A 17,802-nucleotide genomic window follows, 5' to 3' on the forward strand; every position below is an offset into this window, starting at 1 on the left:
CAGGACACCCCAAATCCCCCCCAAAATCCTCCAAATTTCCTCCTCAGGACACCCAAATTCCCAAGAATTCCCCCCAAATTCCTCCAGAATTCCCCTCTCAGGAAACCCAAACTTCCCCAAAATGCCTCAAACTCCCCCAAATCCCCCCTCAGGACACCCCAAATCCCCAAATTCTCCAAAATCCCCCAAATTCCCCCTTGGGACACCCAAATCCCCCAAATTCCCATTTTTTGACCCCAAACTTCCCACCTGAGCACCCAAATTCCCATTTTTAGTCCCAAATTTTCCCTTCCTTGACACAAATTCTCATTTTCAGTCCCCAATTTCCCTTTTTGGCCTCAAATTCCCCTTCTTTGGTCCATTTTTTCCCTTTTTTAGACTAAAATTCCCCTTTTTTAGATCCAGACTTCTCACCTGAGCACCCAAATTCCCCTTTTAGACCCAAATTCTCCTTTTTGAGCCCAAAATTTCCCTTTTTTCAGCCCAAATTTCCCTTGTGGAGCCCAATCTTCCCACCTGAGCACCCAAATTCCCCTTTTAGACCCAAATTCTCCTTTTTTGGTACAAATTTCCCTTTTTTGGAGCCAAATTCTCCCATTTTCAGCCCAAATTCTCCATTCTTGGCCCCAAATCCTCCATTTTTGAACCCAAATTTCCCTTTTTAGTCCCAAATTTCCCCTTTTTTGGACCCAAATTCCCCCCCCCCCTTTTTTTTTTTTGTTACAAGTTTCTCATTTTTGGACCCAAAACACTTGATTCTAGTTGGTGGGAGAACCTGGTCGCTGTTGTTAATGGTTGTTTTTGTATCAGTGAAAGCCCTGGCTGGGGCGAGGTAATGGCCCCGCTCTGAGACAGTGAAGGGTGGGGACCTCCCGAACAGCGAGGAGAAGAGACTTTGGAGGGGAGGGATGTGCAAAATACTCCAAGGACCAGCATGTTGTGTGGGACCCCTGATCCGAATGCACTGAGAAAACCCCAAAAACAAGGAGCCAGCTAAGAGTTGAGAGACTGGAGTGATGTCTGGATGAGAGGAGCGGAGTGCTGGGCCTGCAGAGATGCTGAAAACCTTCGTTGTTCCTCACCCTGCGTTCGAGAGCCCCTGGGCCGGGTCTGGGAGGAAGTGAGACTGAGACCAATCCAACATCAGAGGGTGTTGATGCCCTAAAGGCTCCCACGAGGACCGGACCCCCAGCTCTGCCCCTGGTGGACAAAGCTGCGCATGTCGTCCTCATCCTCTGAGTCGCCCTGGGAGAGACGACGGGGACTGCAGCCCCGCCGAGCTGCCCAATCCTGAGCTGATCACTTATAGTAAAGGCATTAAAAGGAGAAGAAGTCTCTTGGCCCTGTTTATTTCAAGCAGCACAAAGTTTCTTGGCAAGAGTCACTCTGCTCCTGAGGGGACATTTCAGGCACACCAAGGAAACAAAGCAACAACAAAACCAAACCAAATCCAGGCAATCAAACCAGAAATGAACCAAGAACAGTCCCTGTGTGTGTGAGACACAAGGACAATGAGGGCAAGGATAAAAGGAATATGGCCTAAAAGCTTAGCAGAGCTCACACTTAACAGGACTTATATCTTAATTTTAACTGATACAGTCAACCACACAATTTAGCAAAAGAACAGCACTTAACAGCATTTAACCTAACTTAAAACCTATGTTAGAAATTTACCATAGGAATAAAACTTTACAATATTCAACTTAGCTTATAAGTTATATTTAACATAATGTAGCAAAAGAACAATTCTTAGAAGCATTTGACTTAGCTTAGACCTCATGACTTAACCTCACTTACAGGCCTGACTGGCTCAGCTATCCAAGGTACTCCAAGCCCTCAGAGAGCAGCATTTCTGCCACATTTCCCCAGCACAGGCATTCCTGTGTGCACACAGACACAAAGAATCAGTGCAAGGCACCTATGAGCAATTCCCCTGAGTCCAGGGAATGCTCCCTGTGGATCCTTTGGCATCTCCCCAGCAGGCAAAGGGCTGAGCCTGGAGGAGTGGGGGGATCGGCCCAGGCTCCGTCGTTGTTCAGGATCCCCGAGTGCAGCAAACGGGAGAGTTCCCGGCTGGGAGAGGCCCCACTCAGAGGGAGTGGCTGGCCCAGGAGAGCTCCAAGGGCTCCTTTTGGAGTGCTGTTTGCAGGGCCCCAAGAGAGGGGCTGCAGTCCCAGCAATGGCTCATCCTGGCCGCACTTGGCACCAACAGCTTTCTTTGGCAGTGTGAGAACAGGGATGTTGTGGCACTGAGGGAACAAAAACAGTTCCCAGGGTTGCTCCTACAGAAATCAGGAGCTGTTTGGGCAGCAGCAGTGCCTGGAGCAGACAGTGTTTGTGATGAGCTGCAGAGGAGCTGAGCCCAGGGGCTGTTGGCCAAGGCCCAGGCCCAAGGAGCATTTCTCAGCTGGCAGGGCGGCCTGAGAAGGGGAGGGGGGAATGCAGCAGCACAGGGCCATGGAACCAAGGGACCATTGTGACACTGTGGGGCCCTGTGAGACCAAGGGACGATTGTGACACTGTGGGACCTTGTGAGACCAAGGGACCATTGTGACACTGTGGGGCCCTGTGAGACCAAGGGACCATTGTGACACTGTGGGACCTCATGGAATCATGGAGACCACTGTGATATTGCTGAGCCTCATGGAACCAAGGGGACTGTCCTGACACTGTGTGGCTCCCTTAAATGTAGGGTTCATTGTGACACTGAGAGGTGCCATCAAACCAAGAGTCCATTGTGACACTGCCGGGAGTCTTCAAACTGTGGAGACCATTATGACACTTAGGGGTGTCATGGAACCAAGGGACCATTGTGACACTGCAAGACTCCACAGAGCCAAGGGTCCAAACTGTGACATTGCAGGGCCTCATGGAACCATGGAGAGACCATTAGGACACTTCACAGCCTCATGGAATGAAGGAGACCATTGTGACACTTTGAGGCCCCATGGAATAACCAAAGCATTGCGTCACTGTGAGGCCTAATGAACCAGTGAGACCACTGGGACCCTGGAGGTCGCCACAGAACCAAGAGGACCATTGTGATACTGTGGGGCCTCGTGAAAACAAGAGGCCTTTGTGACATTGCAGGGCTGCCTGGAACCAAAGGTCCAGTGTGACATTGCAGGCCCTCATGTCATCAATGGTCCATTGTGACACTGTGGAGCCAAAGGAGACCATTGTGACACTGCAAACGCCCAGGGTACAAAGGTCCATTGTGACATTGCAGGCCTCGTGGAACAGAGGAGTCACGTGACATTGTGGGGCCTGGGGAACCATGGAGACCATTGTGACACTGCAAGGCCTCATGGAAACAGTGGGACCATTGTGACACTGCAAGGCCTCATGGAATCAGTGGGACCATTGTGACACTGCAAGGCCTCATGGAATCAGTGGGACCATTGTGAGACTTCAGGGCCTTGTGGAGCCGATGGGACATTGTGACACTGCTGGACCCCATGGAAACAAGAAACCAATATGTCACTGACATTTTTTCATAAAAATCCTTTCTTTGGGATTTTTCCTCTTCTGGGAAGCTTAGGCCCCAGAAGAAGAATGTAAACAATTGTTATCTGCTGATGTGGAATGTAGCAGGTGCACCTATGATTGGCCCATGGTCCATGTTTACAATTAAGGGCCAATCAGGACCAAGCTCTCCGGGACAGGTACACAAAGAGCTCTCTTGTTTATTGCTCTTCCTATTCTTTTCTTAGCTTAGCAGCTTCTGAACTTTTCTCTCTATTCCTTTTAGTATAGTCATAATGTATTATATATCATGAAGTAATAAATCCAGCCTTCTGATCATGAAGCCAGGATTCTCGTCCATCTCTTCACCCCTGAGGAACCCTTGCAAAGCCATGTAACACCATTGTGGCACTGTGGGGCCTCATGGATCCAAGGCACCATTGTGACACTATGGGGCCCCACAAAACCAAGGGAAGATGGAACAGGACTTGCTGATTTGGCCTCCCAGGGGCCACCTGACTGGTCCAGCTGACCTTGGAACATTAAGACTCTCTTGTCATCTGCTTCTGAAACACTGGTACTCCGTGCTTTGAAATGAAAAAGAAATGTTCTTTTCCGCGAGGCACCCAAGGACAGAATTGGGATTTCACCTCCAACATTCCCTGTTGTGAGAGACTGGAGGAGATTGTTGGCTCAAAAAAAAAGAGGCAAGAGGAGAATGTGGGGCAACAGAAAAATACCATTTCACTCTGAAACTGGGGGTGTGCTTCTGTGGCATCAAAGCATCCCAGGGAGCAAGCAAAACACATCTGCTTTGTTGTCAGAGCCTATTAGCAGTGTCTTGCTGCCATTGCACAATAATTTGCCTTTCTTTACCTGGCAGGGAAGCCAGGACAAAACACCTCATGCATCCTATTGATTATTCTATACTATGGGTATGCACAGGGGCAGCTAGTTGCTTTGGTGTTCTTGGCAGCTATTAATGGGAATTTCATCATCAAAGGAAGGGGATTTTGGTCATTTGGGTTGATTTTGCCAGTAGGAAACCACGGTTTTCTTCAAGAAGTTTGGAACTCACTGAGCCACAGATAACAGCATTGTAGAAAATTGCAGAACAGGTTTAGAAAGACTGAATATTTAGGCTAAAGACCCCTGAAATATTTCTAGAAAACTCTGAAGTTAATGAAAAATGGATGTTGGGATCCTTCAGTGATGAACATTAGCCAACACTTTGGTATTGTGTTGTGCACCTAAGGCCAAACAAAAGTGTTGGACTGGCAGATCTGAGCTCTTTTGATGTCAGTAAAGAATCCTTCAAGCCACAGGAAAAAGGTGGCAATGCTCCTTTTTGCTGGCCAACCTCAGGTTTCCCAGCACAGCCATTTGCCCAGGCAGCCCAGAGCAGTGGTCACAGTGCCAAGGCTGACAGAGCTCAAGAAGAGTTTGGACAATGCTCTCAAGCACATGGAGTGACTCTTGGGGTCACTGCACATGGCCAGGAGATGGACTCGATGACCCTGATGGGCCCTTCCAACTTAGCATATTCCATGGTTCTGTGACCCTTATTCACACCGCGAGGTAACTTCATATTCCCTTTAGTTTCCACCCTTGTGTGGTTCCACCTTTACAGCCAGACACAAAACGGTTTTCCTGTTTTGGGAGGTGAAATGAAGATCATTACTTGTGTCCTTGTGACAGTCCTGAGCAAGCTTCCCTGCCACGTGTGGCAGCCTCTCAGCCCTGGGGGTGCCTGCAAGCTGGGTGACTCCAATTCTCTCCACCAGGGACAGGAGGAGTTGGGCCGCACACTCGCGCACCGGGGCGGGGCGGCTGCTGGGGAGGAGAGAGCAAACCCTGGGCACAGGGACAAGGAGCAGCGGCAGCGCCGGCCTTGGCCAGAGCTGCTCCCTGCCCTTGCTGGGGGAAGGAGCCCGGGCTCTGCCTGCACCTTCAGACACCTGCACAAGGCTCTGTCCTCAGCTAAACACAAAGGTAGCATTGCACACTAGGCCTGCCTGCAAGGAAGAGGGAGGAATTCAGTCTCCCTGCACTGTCTGATACTCAGTTTCTTCCACAGTATTTACTCGGAGAAAGATTAAAGAAATAGATGACATATGAATAATTTAGAAATTAGGGACAATTGATGCTGACCCATCAGAGGGCACCCAGCACACAGAGCTACAGCAGGACTGAGGCTCTTTCCACCCATTTATCCCCAAATCTGCAGAACTTTGGAAAACAACAAATGCAGGGAAAACACATTGTGGGCTGTGAAGTTGCAGAATATCCAGCAATGCAGCCTGTTTCTTCTGTGGGGCTTGGCAATGGATCCATCTGAATGTTTTACCCCATTGCAAAGCTGAGGAAAGGGGGGCAGGCAGTTTAGCCAGGCTGTCCTGTTCTAGAGAGTGTCTCTTGGGAACTATCAGGCCCAGCACCAACATTTAAAGCAGCATTTGCTCCAACTGTCCCATGGCTGTCAGCCTGTGGAGGAGCCTGTAAAGTGATTCATCTTCTCAAGATTAACATGAAACATCACTTTGAATAGAAAGTAGAATTCTAAGGCCATGACAGTCATACAAGACTCCTTTGGCAGGAGCTGCACCTGCTGTGCAGGCTGTGCCACACCCAGCAGATTGTCCCCCATGTGCTCCACGCCCCAGCAAGGACCCTCCTCATTTCGCAAGTTAGTGGCATCATGAGGAGACATGGTTTTCCCAGGGCCTCTGTGGTTAGAACTGTGAAATACCAAACACTGCTCACAGCTGCAATTGCAATTGTCCCTCTGCCCACAAAAGCACAAGGCTCTATCCTTGGCCTTTGCAGGCACTTTCCCTTCCCCACTGATCACCTCATCTAGGAAAATCTGACAGACTGGGAGAACTCCACGAAGCAGCAGGAAGCTGAGTCAGAGGAGCTTTAGTTTGGATATCAGGAAAAAGGGTTTTTCACCCAGAGGGTGGTTGGGCACTGGAACAGGCTCCCCAGGGCAGTGGTCACAGCACCAAGCCTGACAGGGCTGAAGGAGCATTTGGACAACAATCTCAGGCACTTGGTGCGACCCTTGGGCTGTTCTGGGCAAGGCCAGGAGCTGGACTCCATGGTCCTGATGGGCCCTTCCAACTCCCCATATTCTACACTTCTGTGATTCTGAGAACTGATGGCCTGCAGGAGGGCAGAAATAGGTGACGAGAGGACAGAAGTGAGGTTAGTTGGAGAATCAAGTCACTGAGTTCATAGAAGATGCAGGATACAGGACCCTTCCCTCCAACCATTCCCATTCTCTCTCTCATCCCTTCTCCCTCCCACACACACGATGGTGAAGAACATCACTAAAAGCAGAAGAACCTACTTGGCTCCCATGTCCATGAGAGCAGTCATTGCTCGTGCAGGAGTCACATTCTCCACCAGGATCCCCAGGGTCTGACTGGCTTCTTTCTGAACAAATTCTGGGGAGCTGGACACCATCTGGAGAAGGACCTGAGCAACCTCATCCACCTCAGAGTCCATGTCCTTCTTCAAGGTCACAGAGTGCTCTCCCAGTGTGACAATGGCAGAGCAGGACACCTTGGAACGGACGTTGGTCACCTGGGGAAGCCATGAGGGGAAACATAAGAATCACCTTGGAAAGAAAACCAGTTGCCTTCAACAGAAGTCCCAGGAAAAGACAACACATCCCACTGTGTCCAGAGAAACATAAAAGTACAGGAAGAGCAGGAGAGCACAAGCACAGAAAGGCACTTACTCTGGCACCAATTTCTGGCTTCAGACCTGCTCACTGCAGGGCTAAAATAAAAATTTCATTAAGTGTTCTACTTAACCCTTCTAAAATGTCCACAGCTTTGATTTTAGGCCCTTTTACTAGAAAATTAAAGCAAGAGCTGCTTTCAAATCATGAAGGCAAAAGTCATAAAGGTAAAAGAGTCAGGTGCTCCTGTTCCAAAAAGCAACACCAGCAGCTGCAGCACTATGCCAGGAAACAGAAAGCACAGGCTCAGGTCTACAGAATAATTTGCAGTGTTGAATTACAGCTTGGGTAGAGACTGGGACTCTGGCAAATAACATCATTAGTGTCTCAGTTTCTGCATTTGCACATTGCATTATAAAGGTACCACACTCAAAGATGAGTGTCAGATACCTGACCTGCCAGTAAATACAGCTGCATGTACCCACAGATCCTACAGACAGCTGACAGACATTAGAAATCTCAGGTCTAAAACCAGAAATGAAGGCAGACCCTGAGCACACATAGAGATGAACAAGCACATACCTACTCTACACACCGTGTATGAAGTATAGGGGACAATTCAGAACAATGTTCTCACCTCGCTGGTAACTGCCAAGCAAACCTCACCAAGTCTACAAAGCAGGACCTCTGAATGGGACCCAGCCAGGTGTTGGATGGTGAAGAGTCCCTCCTCCTTCAGCTCCCTGAAAGGCAGAAGATTGATTTTTCTCTCCACCAAGGCAGCACCCTCTGAAATGACCAGGCTGGCAGCTCAGATGAACAATGGGAGGTGCTTTTCAAGGAGTGCTTAATGTAATCGTGGAACGCGTTGCCCCAGGATGCTGTGGCTGTCAAAAGCATTCACAAATCCAAGAGGCAAAGAGAGGGGTTTCAGAGTGGCCATTTAAGAGGACAGCCTTTCTGAAATCTCTGGCACATGAGGTCAGGCCCCTCTGTCACTGCTTCCTAGGAGCTGTGAGACCGGGCCATGCTGCTCTTTGTTGTCACCTCCCTGTACCTGTCCCTGAAACACAGTGGCACTGGGCTGTTATTGGGGCATTTTCCTTCTTTGCCAGCCCCAGCAGGCATTCAGCAGGGAGAGTCTGCACTGGCTCTCTGGAGCTGAGTTTCCACTCTATGATCTCGGCCTCTCCGTCACACTCTCCACTCCCCGTCACACATTCCCCAAAAATGCAGAGGATGTCTGCTGGGACCACCTCAGCCTGCAGGAAGGCCAAGTGCACAGCTTTCTTTCATCCCAGCATGGAAATATAAAAACTGTAGGATCACATCACACAGAGGGCCAGGAGCTTTTTATTTTGGCTGCAAGTGTCCACAAGGCATTGGGGAAGAGGAGAAAAAGAGTGTTTTGCAGCAAGCAACCCGGCTACTCAGGCAGGATGGTAGGAAAAGTGTCTGGGAGCTGCTTTTTAGGACTTTTGTTGTTCTGCTGAAGCTTCTGACAGAGCTGATGGGCAGATCCCAGAGCTGTGGAGAGTTCTGTGGTAGCTAGGGAAGAGGCACTGAGGAAGATTGTTGCGATGTCATGGAAAGCCAGGACCCTCTGTTCTCCGTAGATAAGACCCTCTGTTACTCATAGATAAGAAATTAACATAGGAATGTGGCCCCACTAACAGTAGGAATGTTGCCCCACTGAAGCCAGTAACTTTCCACTCCTTACCCAGTACTTTTCCATTCCCTACTAACCATAGGTAAGAAGGACAAACCCCTTTTTTGACGTAGAGACCCCAAAGACTATAAGACCCCATGAGAAGAAGTAATAAACACCTTTTGACCGTCCACCACATTGGTGTCTGCGTATGTCATTGGCCCGAACGGCCCTGGAGAGTGGGCTGTCGAGCTGTACCTCAGAACCAGGTCGCCTGCCTTGATATAGAAGGCAACAGAGTTCCTGGGAAATTTGTCCTTGAATATGTCTACAAATACTCTCCCAGCCATGAACTGCCATCTGTGTCCTGTCCATATGTTACTGCCTGGACTGTTGAGTGTCTGAGGTGCCTCTTGAGGCTGCTATGGACCTCCTTCACCAAGGAACGGATTGTGATACATCCCTTTCTGCTTCTATTTGGGCATTGACAGAGCCTGGACCACTCTGGCTTGAGCTTGGGCTCTGGCCAAGCAAGATTGCCAATGAGAGCAGCTCATGGTCCTCAGCTCTTCCCTGCTGCTGGGACAGACAGACATGGCCATGGGGACAGAATGGAGCTGCCCCATCTGCCAGGTCACTAAGAAGGATGTGAATTTTTCTCTGCCCTGTCACCACCAATTCTGCCTGGGCTGCATCCTGCAGTGGGCAAAGAGAAATCCAGCGTGCCCACTCTGCAGAAGAATGATAGAAGCTGTCAGGTTTTCTGAGTAGGATGAACAGGACTACATACAATGTGCCATCAGCTCCCCCAAACAATTGCTGGAGTCCAGCAGGGAGAGAGCCTGGCCACCTTGCTGAAAGCAGCCCCCCAGACCCTGTGATGGCTGCTCCATCTTCCCCACAGGGAACACTGTCCCCAGCTGAGCAGGGGCTGCAGGACCAGAGCCTGTGGATGGCCTCCTGCCCAAGGTGTGGGCCGAATTTTTCAAATAACAATGTCATCTACTGGATCAAACGTGGCCCTGGCTGCACCAGAAGCTGGAGGGAATATGCCAGCACCAGAGATGGCTGGTTAAGGAATTCATAGAGCAGCATCCTGCACGCCCTCTGTGCCTGTGGTCAAGTTGCCAAAATCTTGGTGCCAGTGCTGCAGCTTCTCCTCTGTAGCAGTCTGAATTGCTGCTAGCATAGTCCAGGGTAAAGAGGCAAAAAGGACCTTTGCATGATCTCCACAGATGTTTTATTCAGCCGTGCAGGGAGATGTTCAGGTGCCAGCACACACAGAGGGTCTCACTTTGTCTCCACAGGGGCCTGGGGGCTGACCCTGATCTCGGGGCAGTACAAAGATAAGGGGGCCAATCAGGGAATAGGGAAGGTGTGGCTCAGGAACGTAGGAACAGACACAGGAACAGGGGAAGGAGCCAATGGGGTCTAACAGCTTTTTGAGGGAAGCTTCTTGTGTCTCCCTAGACCAGGGAATGCCCCACCAGGGTCTCCACAATTCCCTATGTTTTATATTATTAGGAAAGCTTCTCTGAAGGATCAACTGCATCAACACAAAATGACAAGAACAATCAAAAGCACTCATAAGACAATTGTTCAAAATGCATACAATTCTGAGTTCCCAGTGTGCCAACAGATTTCTTGGAGTGTCTTAGATCTGGCAGGAGGGATGCAGGGTTTTCTTAGCACAGTTTATCAGGAAGCTGAGTCATAGATACTGAACCTCTGGTCCACAGCCTCCTCACTGCCATCATGCAGCAAGGAGGCCCAGAGGCTGCTGTGCTCTGGGCCTGTCAGGGATGAGCACAGCGGCTCTGTGGCCAGTGCCAGCTCCAGCAGCTCACAAGAGGAGACTCCTTCCAGAAGCTCTGCTGGCTCCAGTGTGGCAGACCAGCAGAGCCCACTGGAAGCCACCCTCCACTGCAGCCACCCCCAGCTGCGCCCATCATCACTGCAGAGCAGGAGCTGCCCCAGAGGAGCCGCGGCAGGAGCTCATGGCAGTGGCAGGTCCCTGTGCCCAGGGCAGAGCCACAGAACCTCTGCTCCTGGCTGGGACAGGGGCTGCTCACCCTGGTGTCCCACCGAGAGGAGGGATCCTGGGCCCCAAACTCTGCCCAGCCCTGCAAAAGGCCACCCCGCCAGCAGTGCCAGCAAGGTTCCTGCAGCCATTCAGTCAAATCAGAGGAAACAAATGTCTCTGTAGCTGACACAGTCTCTGCACACAGCTTTCTCCCCCTTCTCCTGGTGCCTTTCCCTGACTCCATCAAGAGCTGCAGGAAATGCTGTGTGAGCCATGATGATGGAAGAGCTACTGATAAAAACACTGGGGTGATGCTTTCAGAGGAGTCATGAATGGAAGACTGACCAACCTTCCAGCCAATGGTATGCCAAAAGTTTCCATTCTTTAACTAATTGGCTGCAATAAATTAGTAAAAAGAAAGATAGGGAAACAAATTAAATCTCCCACAGCTGCTGGGAGGTCTATGTATTGCTCCATGGTCTATGTATTGCTAGACTTACTTCATTTAGGCAGAATATTAACTGCCCTGACTTGCTGGCGACTGACCACAAGGTCTCATCTGTGGTGAGCAGTCACTAAAATTAGCTCAGCAGAGGCATCTTCAGCTGTCCAAGTGTAGCAGAAATACATATTCTCTGCTTCATGACTGTGTGGCAACAGCTGCTGGTGTGGGTTTGTCAGCGTTGCTTCATGGATTACTCCTGGGAAGAAATTGTGTGCACAGGCACAGTATGATGGCTTCGATCTCCTCTAATTACTCCAATCGGATGATGGCCAGAACTTTCAGGCAAAAAGCATCATGACAGAATAATTTACAATATTCTCCAAAGTACTCCTGTGGTTCTGATTTTCTTACTGATTAGATCCAGTGTCTGGCCTGAAGAAAACAGTTCAGAAAGAACAGGCAAACCTCAGCTTGCAAGTTAGAGTGCAAGTCTTTAATCTGCCGTTTTTGCAGCAGGTACAAACAACTTTTCAATGTATTTGCAAAAAAATCTCTTAGTTCTTGCTATACCTATCCAGAACCTGACTCTCTCCTCGTTTTATTTTGATTTGAGATCCAAGCATGATTTTTTTCTGGACAGGAAAGTAAGAACCAGCTGCAAATACAGACTAAAAGTGTGAATCTCTACTGCAGGAACTGAGATGTAGCTTGGAATTAAAGGCAAGAAGTGATGCCATAGTAAACATTTAGTGCTGGCATAGGAGCCTTCTGCAATGCTCCACCAACCCATGGTTCACATTGCTACAAACTCTCTTTCTGATGTTACAAAGAGTGTTGAAGAGCTGGTTGTAAGTAAAAAAATTAGCCAGAATGTTAATTTTTGTTAATATGGCGAACAATGACTATCAAATAATTCAGAGCTCATAGAAGTGAGTATTCAGATTTCCACTTAGTATGTGCTGGCAGTTTTAATTTGAAATCAACAGGTTTATCCAAATCAAGTTATCCATAGGAATTAATTTGCTCTATGGTCTAACTAAGAATGCCTCATTGTCTGATAAGTTTAGTAGAAATTTGCAAAGTCAACAGTCCACAGATTTGAATTTCTTGTTTAGTGGCTGTTCTGCAGGAAAGCTTTTACAGACTAATCAGTTTGGATGCAATTAAAATGCCAGTACATTTCATCTAGCCATTCTGGTATTAGAACAAAACCATATGACTGCACAGCCTTTTAAAAAATATTTTCAAATAAATTTTCAAATCAACAGTGTGAGTAGGACTCAGAATAAAAACTCTACCAAACTTCAACTCCATTGGAAGATTCCCTTGTCACCCTGTGAATCAACTCTACATTCAGAAGATTAAAAGTCTCAATTATGGTGGTTTTGCTATGGTTAGGAACTGGGGAAGGGTCTTCTTCCTTCTCAGCTCCATGCTGCAGTGCCTTTGGGATGTGGCCTGCTGGCCGTTGTTTGTGCAACCCTGGTATTTCTCCATGTGGCAGAAAGTGCAATTGCATTTCCAGCCCAGAGCCCATGAGGAGTGGGGCATGCAGAACTGTGCCAGACCCAGGCCAGCAGCTGTGCCCCAGAGGGTTTTGGTTCCTGCCCAGTGCAGCTGGTGCATCTCTGCTGTGAGTGCCTCCCCTTCCAGGTGCCCATGGACAGCAGGTGCAGGGTTCTGCAAGGGGCATGGAACAGGGTGGGGATGTCTGCTGGCAACAGAGTGCAGCGGAGAGCAAACAGTCCAGGATGGTCCTGGAGTGTGTGACAGAGAACTCCTGACACAGCTGGTGACTGAGCCAGTGAGGGAAGGCACTGCTGGGCCTGCTGTTTGTGAGGAGAGAAGGGCTGCTGGGTGACAGGAGGGCTGGAGGCGGCCTTTGGCTCAGTGATCACAAAATGCTTGTGTTTGATTCCCAGAGAAGGAATGAGAGATGTTGGGGAAGTGTTGACCTGCAACAAATTGTGAATTTGTTAAGTTTTACCAGGCAGTGCTTAGTCGTACGTTCCCTCACACCAGTGGTTAATGTGTGCAAGTGGATGTCTTAGCCTTGAGAATAAAGACAGTGGGCCTACTGAGGAGGTAGCTGCAATGCATTCAAGGAGAAGAAGGCTCCTAACCGTGGGAGGAGAATTTGAGGAATGGGATGTTCACCACATGACTACCAGAGACCCTCAAGAGACCCCTACTCTAAATGTCAGTAATTTTGGGGAAGTGATTTAAACATGTCAAATACTTTGTGAGAATGTTTAGCCTGTGAGTTTGAGCAAAGTAATGAATAACAGTAATGAAAGTAATGTCTTACTTCCATGGATACCAACACGTGGGTGTGCATGTTTCAGGGAAGTGATTCCCACGCACCCAGCACTGAAATAAAGTAATGCCTCTTTTCTCACACTGAGCTGGCAGTGTGGATCGGGCCCTGCTCGGTAACATTCATTTTGGTCATTTCTATTGAAGCATAAAGAATGGTTGAAATGAAATCTTTTCCAGCTGTTTCCCTCTGGTTTACCTGTTTGAGGGTTAAAATTGTGTGCTGCAGGTGTGCTGGGTGTGTGCAGAGCAGTGCAGCCCCAGAAACCCCTTGGCTTGCCCACAGGTTGTCATGCCTTGCTGCCAGGTGTGCCCAGCTGTGGCAGGAGAAGGAGCCCGCAGCGCAGTGGGCACCGTGCCCTGCCCAGCCGGGGCTCTCTGGCACAGAGCAGCAGCAGTGCCAGCACCGCTCAACCCGCTCCTGCCTTGGCTTCCCCTGGCACACAGAAGCCTCTGGAAATCAGCACCGCCAGTGGCGTTCCCAGCTGGGAGCAGCTGCTGCTGGCGGGCAGATGCTGCCAGTTCGACTGCTGCCAAAGGGGAAGAAAGAGCAGAGGAAGAGATGTACATACACAGCAGCCATGGAAACATCCTGTAAACATGCAGATATATGGGGTGATTTGTTAGGAATTACTTCAGCAGCTATGCCAATAGTGCTTTCTCTCCTGGTTCTGTACAATGCTTTGGGCCATTTTCTTGGTCTGGTTTCCTTTTCTTGTGTCCCATCTGAGTGCTCAGCTGGGGTACAGACTGTAGGTGCTTGGGGCACTCTTGGAGTTCCTCTTGGATCCCTGAACAACAGGGTTTGGCCCATGGGGGGAGTTTGTGCTGCTTTGTGTCAGAGGAGAACTTCCGAGGCCATTTTGTGTTTGCTGTAGGAAAGGCTGGTTATTGCTTTGCATAAATTCACAGACTAATATGCTTTGTGATGCTTTGCTTTGTCATACTTTGCTTTGTGATATCAGGGCATGGTTGCCACATAGTTGTGGTGACATCAGAAGGTTGCCTTGGTGCACGGAAGGCCTCAGTGCCAGAGCAGTCCTAGGGGTTGCTCAGATCAGGAGCATCCTCCTGATTGTGGCATTTGTCAGCGTGTAGCTGCACACTGACAGGAGTCTTGGTTGGAGTAAACTTGAAGCACAGTGCTACAATGATTGAGCAACTCGCTGCTGCAGTTTGCACCATGTATGGCATTGTTTATTCCGCCTATTTCATTACCAGCCTGGCAAGTAAGTAGAGGTTACAACTCTATTTAGGCTAGGGTGTAACCTAACCCATCTTTTGCATGTCTTCTTGCTCTTTCTTAGTGACTGAGTTGATTTTGAAAGAGAAAGAGCGTTAGGATGCCACTGGTTTGGTAAAGCTCCTGTCAAGAGGTTCAGCTAAAAAGGGGGTGTCTGTAGCCACAGGGGCAGCATTTGCAGGGGAACCTCCTGGGCTTCTGTTCCCTCCACGGGAGAGTCTGTGGCAGCAGAGTCTGTAATTTCCTCAGGTTGCTGGGACAGGCAGGACAACTTCCAAAATGCAGACTGGGAGGCCTTCTCAGAAGGCCTTCTAAGGACTTTGTAGTTCTCCCCAGAACTCAGGGAAAGCTTTTATTCTAAATTTTGTAATGAAAGGATTTGACTGTCTATTTTGACCCTTGACAGAGTGCTAAAAGAGTGATTCCCTTTGCAGTGAAGTGCAAGTGCCAAAGCAGTGAGTGTCTGCTCCTGAGCCTGGAGCTGCTGCTGTGCTGTTTCACAATAGAACTGCCACGGCTCAGGGGGATTTGGGGCAAGCTTTTCTGGGTGACTGTTTTCAGCAACTTAATGGGAATTAGTGCATGCAACTTCTTTTTTGAAAGAAGTACCTGAAAGACAAAAGAACAAAAGCTGCTTTATCTGTTGGACAGAACAGAAGCATTGAATGTTGAAGAACAATTTGCATTTTCTTGATCATGTTTGTATTCATTTACTGGCTAAACTGGCCAAAGTGTAGGCACAACCAAGATTATTGTCCTGATCTCTTGCTGTCTGTGTGAAAGAACTATGTCATGTGGAGGGATGTTGATAAAGAAAAATGCTCTCTGTTTGGGTTGACCTCTTCTGTGGGATTCAGCAGCCCAGGTAGTTTTCTCACAGCACTTGTTCATTTTCCGTTGCCCACTCCAGGTCACCTGAAGCGTGTATTCAGAGGTGCTGATCCCGAGGTGAGTCAGAAAGGAACATTTCATGTTCCTGGTGCTTAGGAATTGTAGAGCAAGCTGTGAGCTTGGTCTGCGGCAGTAGAGTGTAGAGGGCCAGCTGGGTAGGCTGAAATAAAATCCATTTCCATGTCTGCAGCAGCAATAACAAAGGCATCACTGGCTATTTCCTAATTTTCCATTTCAGAACTTTCAAGGAATGAAAAGCTCATTTTGCAGAGAGAATGTTGCTTCTTGATAGTAGCCAGGGCGAAATGTCTAATTCAGAACTATTAGCAATTCTGTTGAATTAGCCCATTTAAATTTTGTTGCAGTGACTCAGAATCCCATTGTTATCAAAGTTTCTGATTTGTCCTTAGCAGAGCTGGTTGTAGAAATAGAGCTGAATAGATTAAAGTGCTGAATAGAAATAATGTTATCAATTATAGGTAACTTTGTGTCCCTCACACTGCTGTCTGTCCACAGATCACAGAACCAACAGCAGTCTCTCCTCTGGCTCCCTCTGCTCATGGAGAGGAGGCCGAAGAGGAGGCAAATGAGATGGATGAGCGCCAGCCTCCAGCTGTGCTCACACCACAGCCTGAACATTCTGGGCCAGTAAATGCCAGCTGTGTGTGCTGCTGTCTTTAGTGCAGGCCAGAGCTGCAAATTTCTGACCAGCCAGCACTTACTGTTGCTGGCTGGGGGTGCTGAGTGCTGGAGTCCTGCCAGGGCCTGGTGATTGCCCCCAGCCTGTGACAGCTGGACAATGGGCTTTGGTCTGTCACGTTTAGGCACCAGCTTCCTGGCATTTTGATAGGAGCCAGCCTGAAGCATGAAGGCTCCCTGTTCCCAGAGCAGGGAGCATGTCAAAGACACTGTGCTCAGCCTTGTTGGATACACAGGGGACACTGTGGCATGGAGAGACCTGTCCCCCTGCACAGACTGGCCAAGTTGCTGCAGTCACAAAAAAATGTTGATCTCACCACAAAAGCTCTTGGTGGTGCCTTGTCCCCACAAACTTCTTGGGTGTGCTTACTTGGGAGTATTTCAGAGACACACTGGGGATGTAGAGTTGCTGCTTGAAGTCAGGGATTTTGGTGCCTTTGTTGCCAGGTTGCTCTTTTGCCCCTTCAGGCAGAGCAGCCAGTAGCAGAGAAGATAGGTGCTCTGAGTCTGCCTGTTTCTTGGTCTTTGATAAGCTGCAAGGAGATGACTGTGTTGTCCATGAAGCTGTGGGGGGCCATTCTTGTCAGACGTGGCAAAAGAAACAAAGGGAATAGTTCTGAACCCTTCTTCTGAGGCAAAAACCAGACACTGCATGTGTCTGTCGATACCTTCTATTGTGTAGTCTGCTTTGAAAACTGCATTTGAGAACTGCATTGGAGCCTAGAGTGGGAGCAAAGCTGCAAGTCCTTGACTGCTGTCTTGTAATGCTAAACCCAGGAAGGCCACCTTGCAATGGTGCCTGCAGTATCTGAAGTGCAATGGGCACCTTTGTGGCTGGGGAGCAGCGTGGGCCCAAAGGACGCAGGGCTGGCGGCCGTGAGCAGCTGGAGATGAGGCAGCGTGGGGCCAGGGGGCCAAGAAGGCCAAGGGCACGGTGGCTGTGCCAGCAGCAGTGGGGCAGCAGGAGCAGGGCAGGGAGCGTGGCCCTGTGCTGGGCAGCGCTGCGGCCACAGCTGGAGTGCTGTGTGCAGCTGTGGGCCCTGGGAAGCAGAAAGTCATGGAGGGGCTGCAGCGTGGGCACAGAGGGACAGGGGAGCTGGGCAAGGGGTGCAGCACAAGGCCAGGGAGGAGGGGCTGAGGGAGCTTTAGCCTGGACAATGGGGGCTCTTGAGGGACCTTCAGGCAGACTGCCATTGATCCCTGCCTTGGATCCATAGAGCCAATGCTCAGCACGAGGGCTGTTTCCCTGCCAAACATCCCTTCACTGCATCCAAGTGCTTTAGACACTGGTGTGGGTAACACTTTCATATTTTGTTGATTTGTTTGTTTGCTAGAAGGAGAAGCCTTGTGCAATTTCTCCTTCTCCAGGGAGCAAGGGAGCATT

General features: G+C 49.3%; 1 protein-coding gene and 1 pseudogene across 1 annotated transcript in view; both read left to right on the forward strand.

Annotated features, from left to right (window-relative positions):
* Positions 1-17,802, forward strand: part of LOC131560146 (zinc finger protein 420-like) — a 255,280-nt pseudogene that overhangs the window by 91,919 nt on the left and 145,559 nt on the right.
* Positions 1-17,802, forward strand: part of LOC131560130 (uncharacterized) — a 33,700-nt gene that overhangs the window by 3,180 nt on the left and 12,718 nt on the right. The window contains 4 exon segments of the mRNA XM_058808800.1: positions 14,569-14,668; positions 14,670-14,814; positions 15,739-15,776; positions 16,236-16,367. Of these exon segments, the coding sequence (XP_058664783.1) occupies positions 14,569-14,668; positions 14,670-14,814; positions 15,739-15,776; positions 16,236-16,367 (415 nt within the window).

Source organism: Ammospiza caudacuta, chromosome 7 (assembly GCF_027887145.1).
Source record: "Ammospiza caudacuta isolate bAmmCau1 chromosome 7, bAmmCau1.pri, whole genome shotgun sequence".
Lineage (NCBI taxonomy): Eukaryota > Metazoa > Chordata > Aves > Passeriformes > Passerellidae > Ammospiza > Ammospiza caudacuta.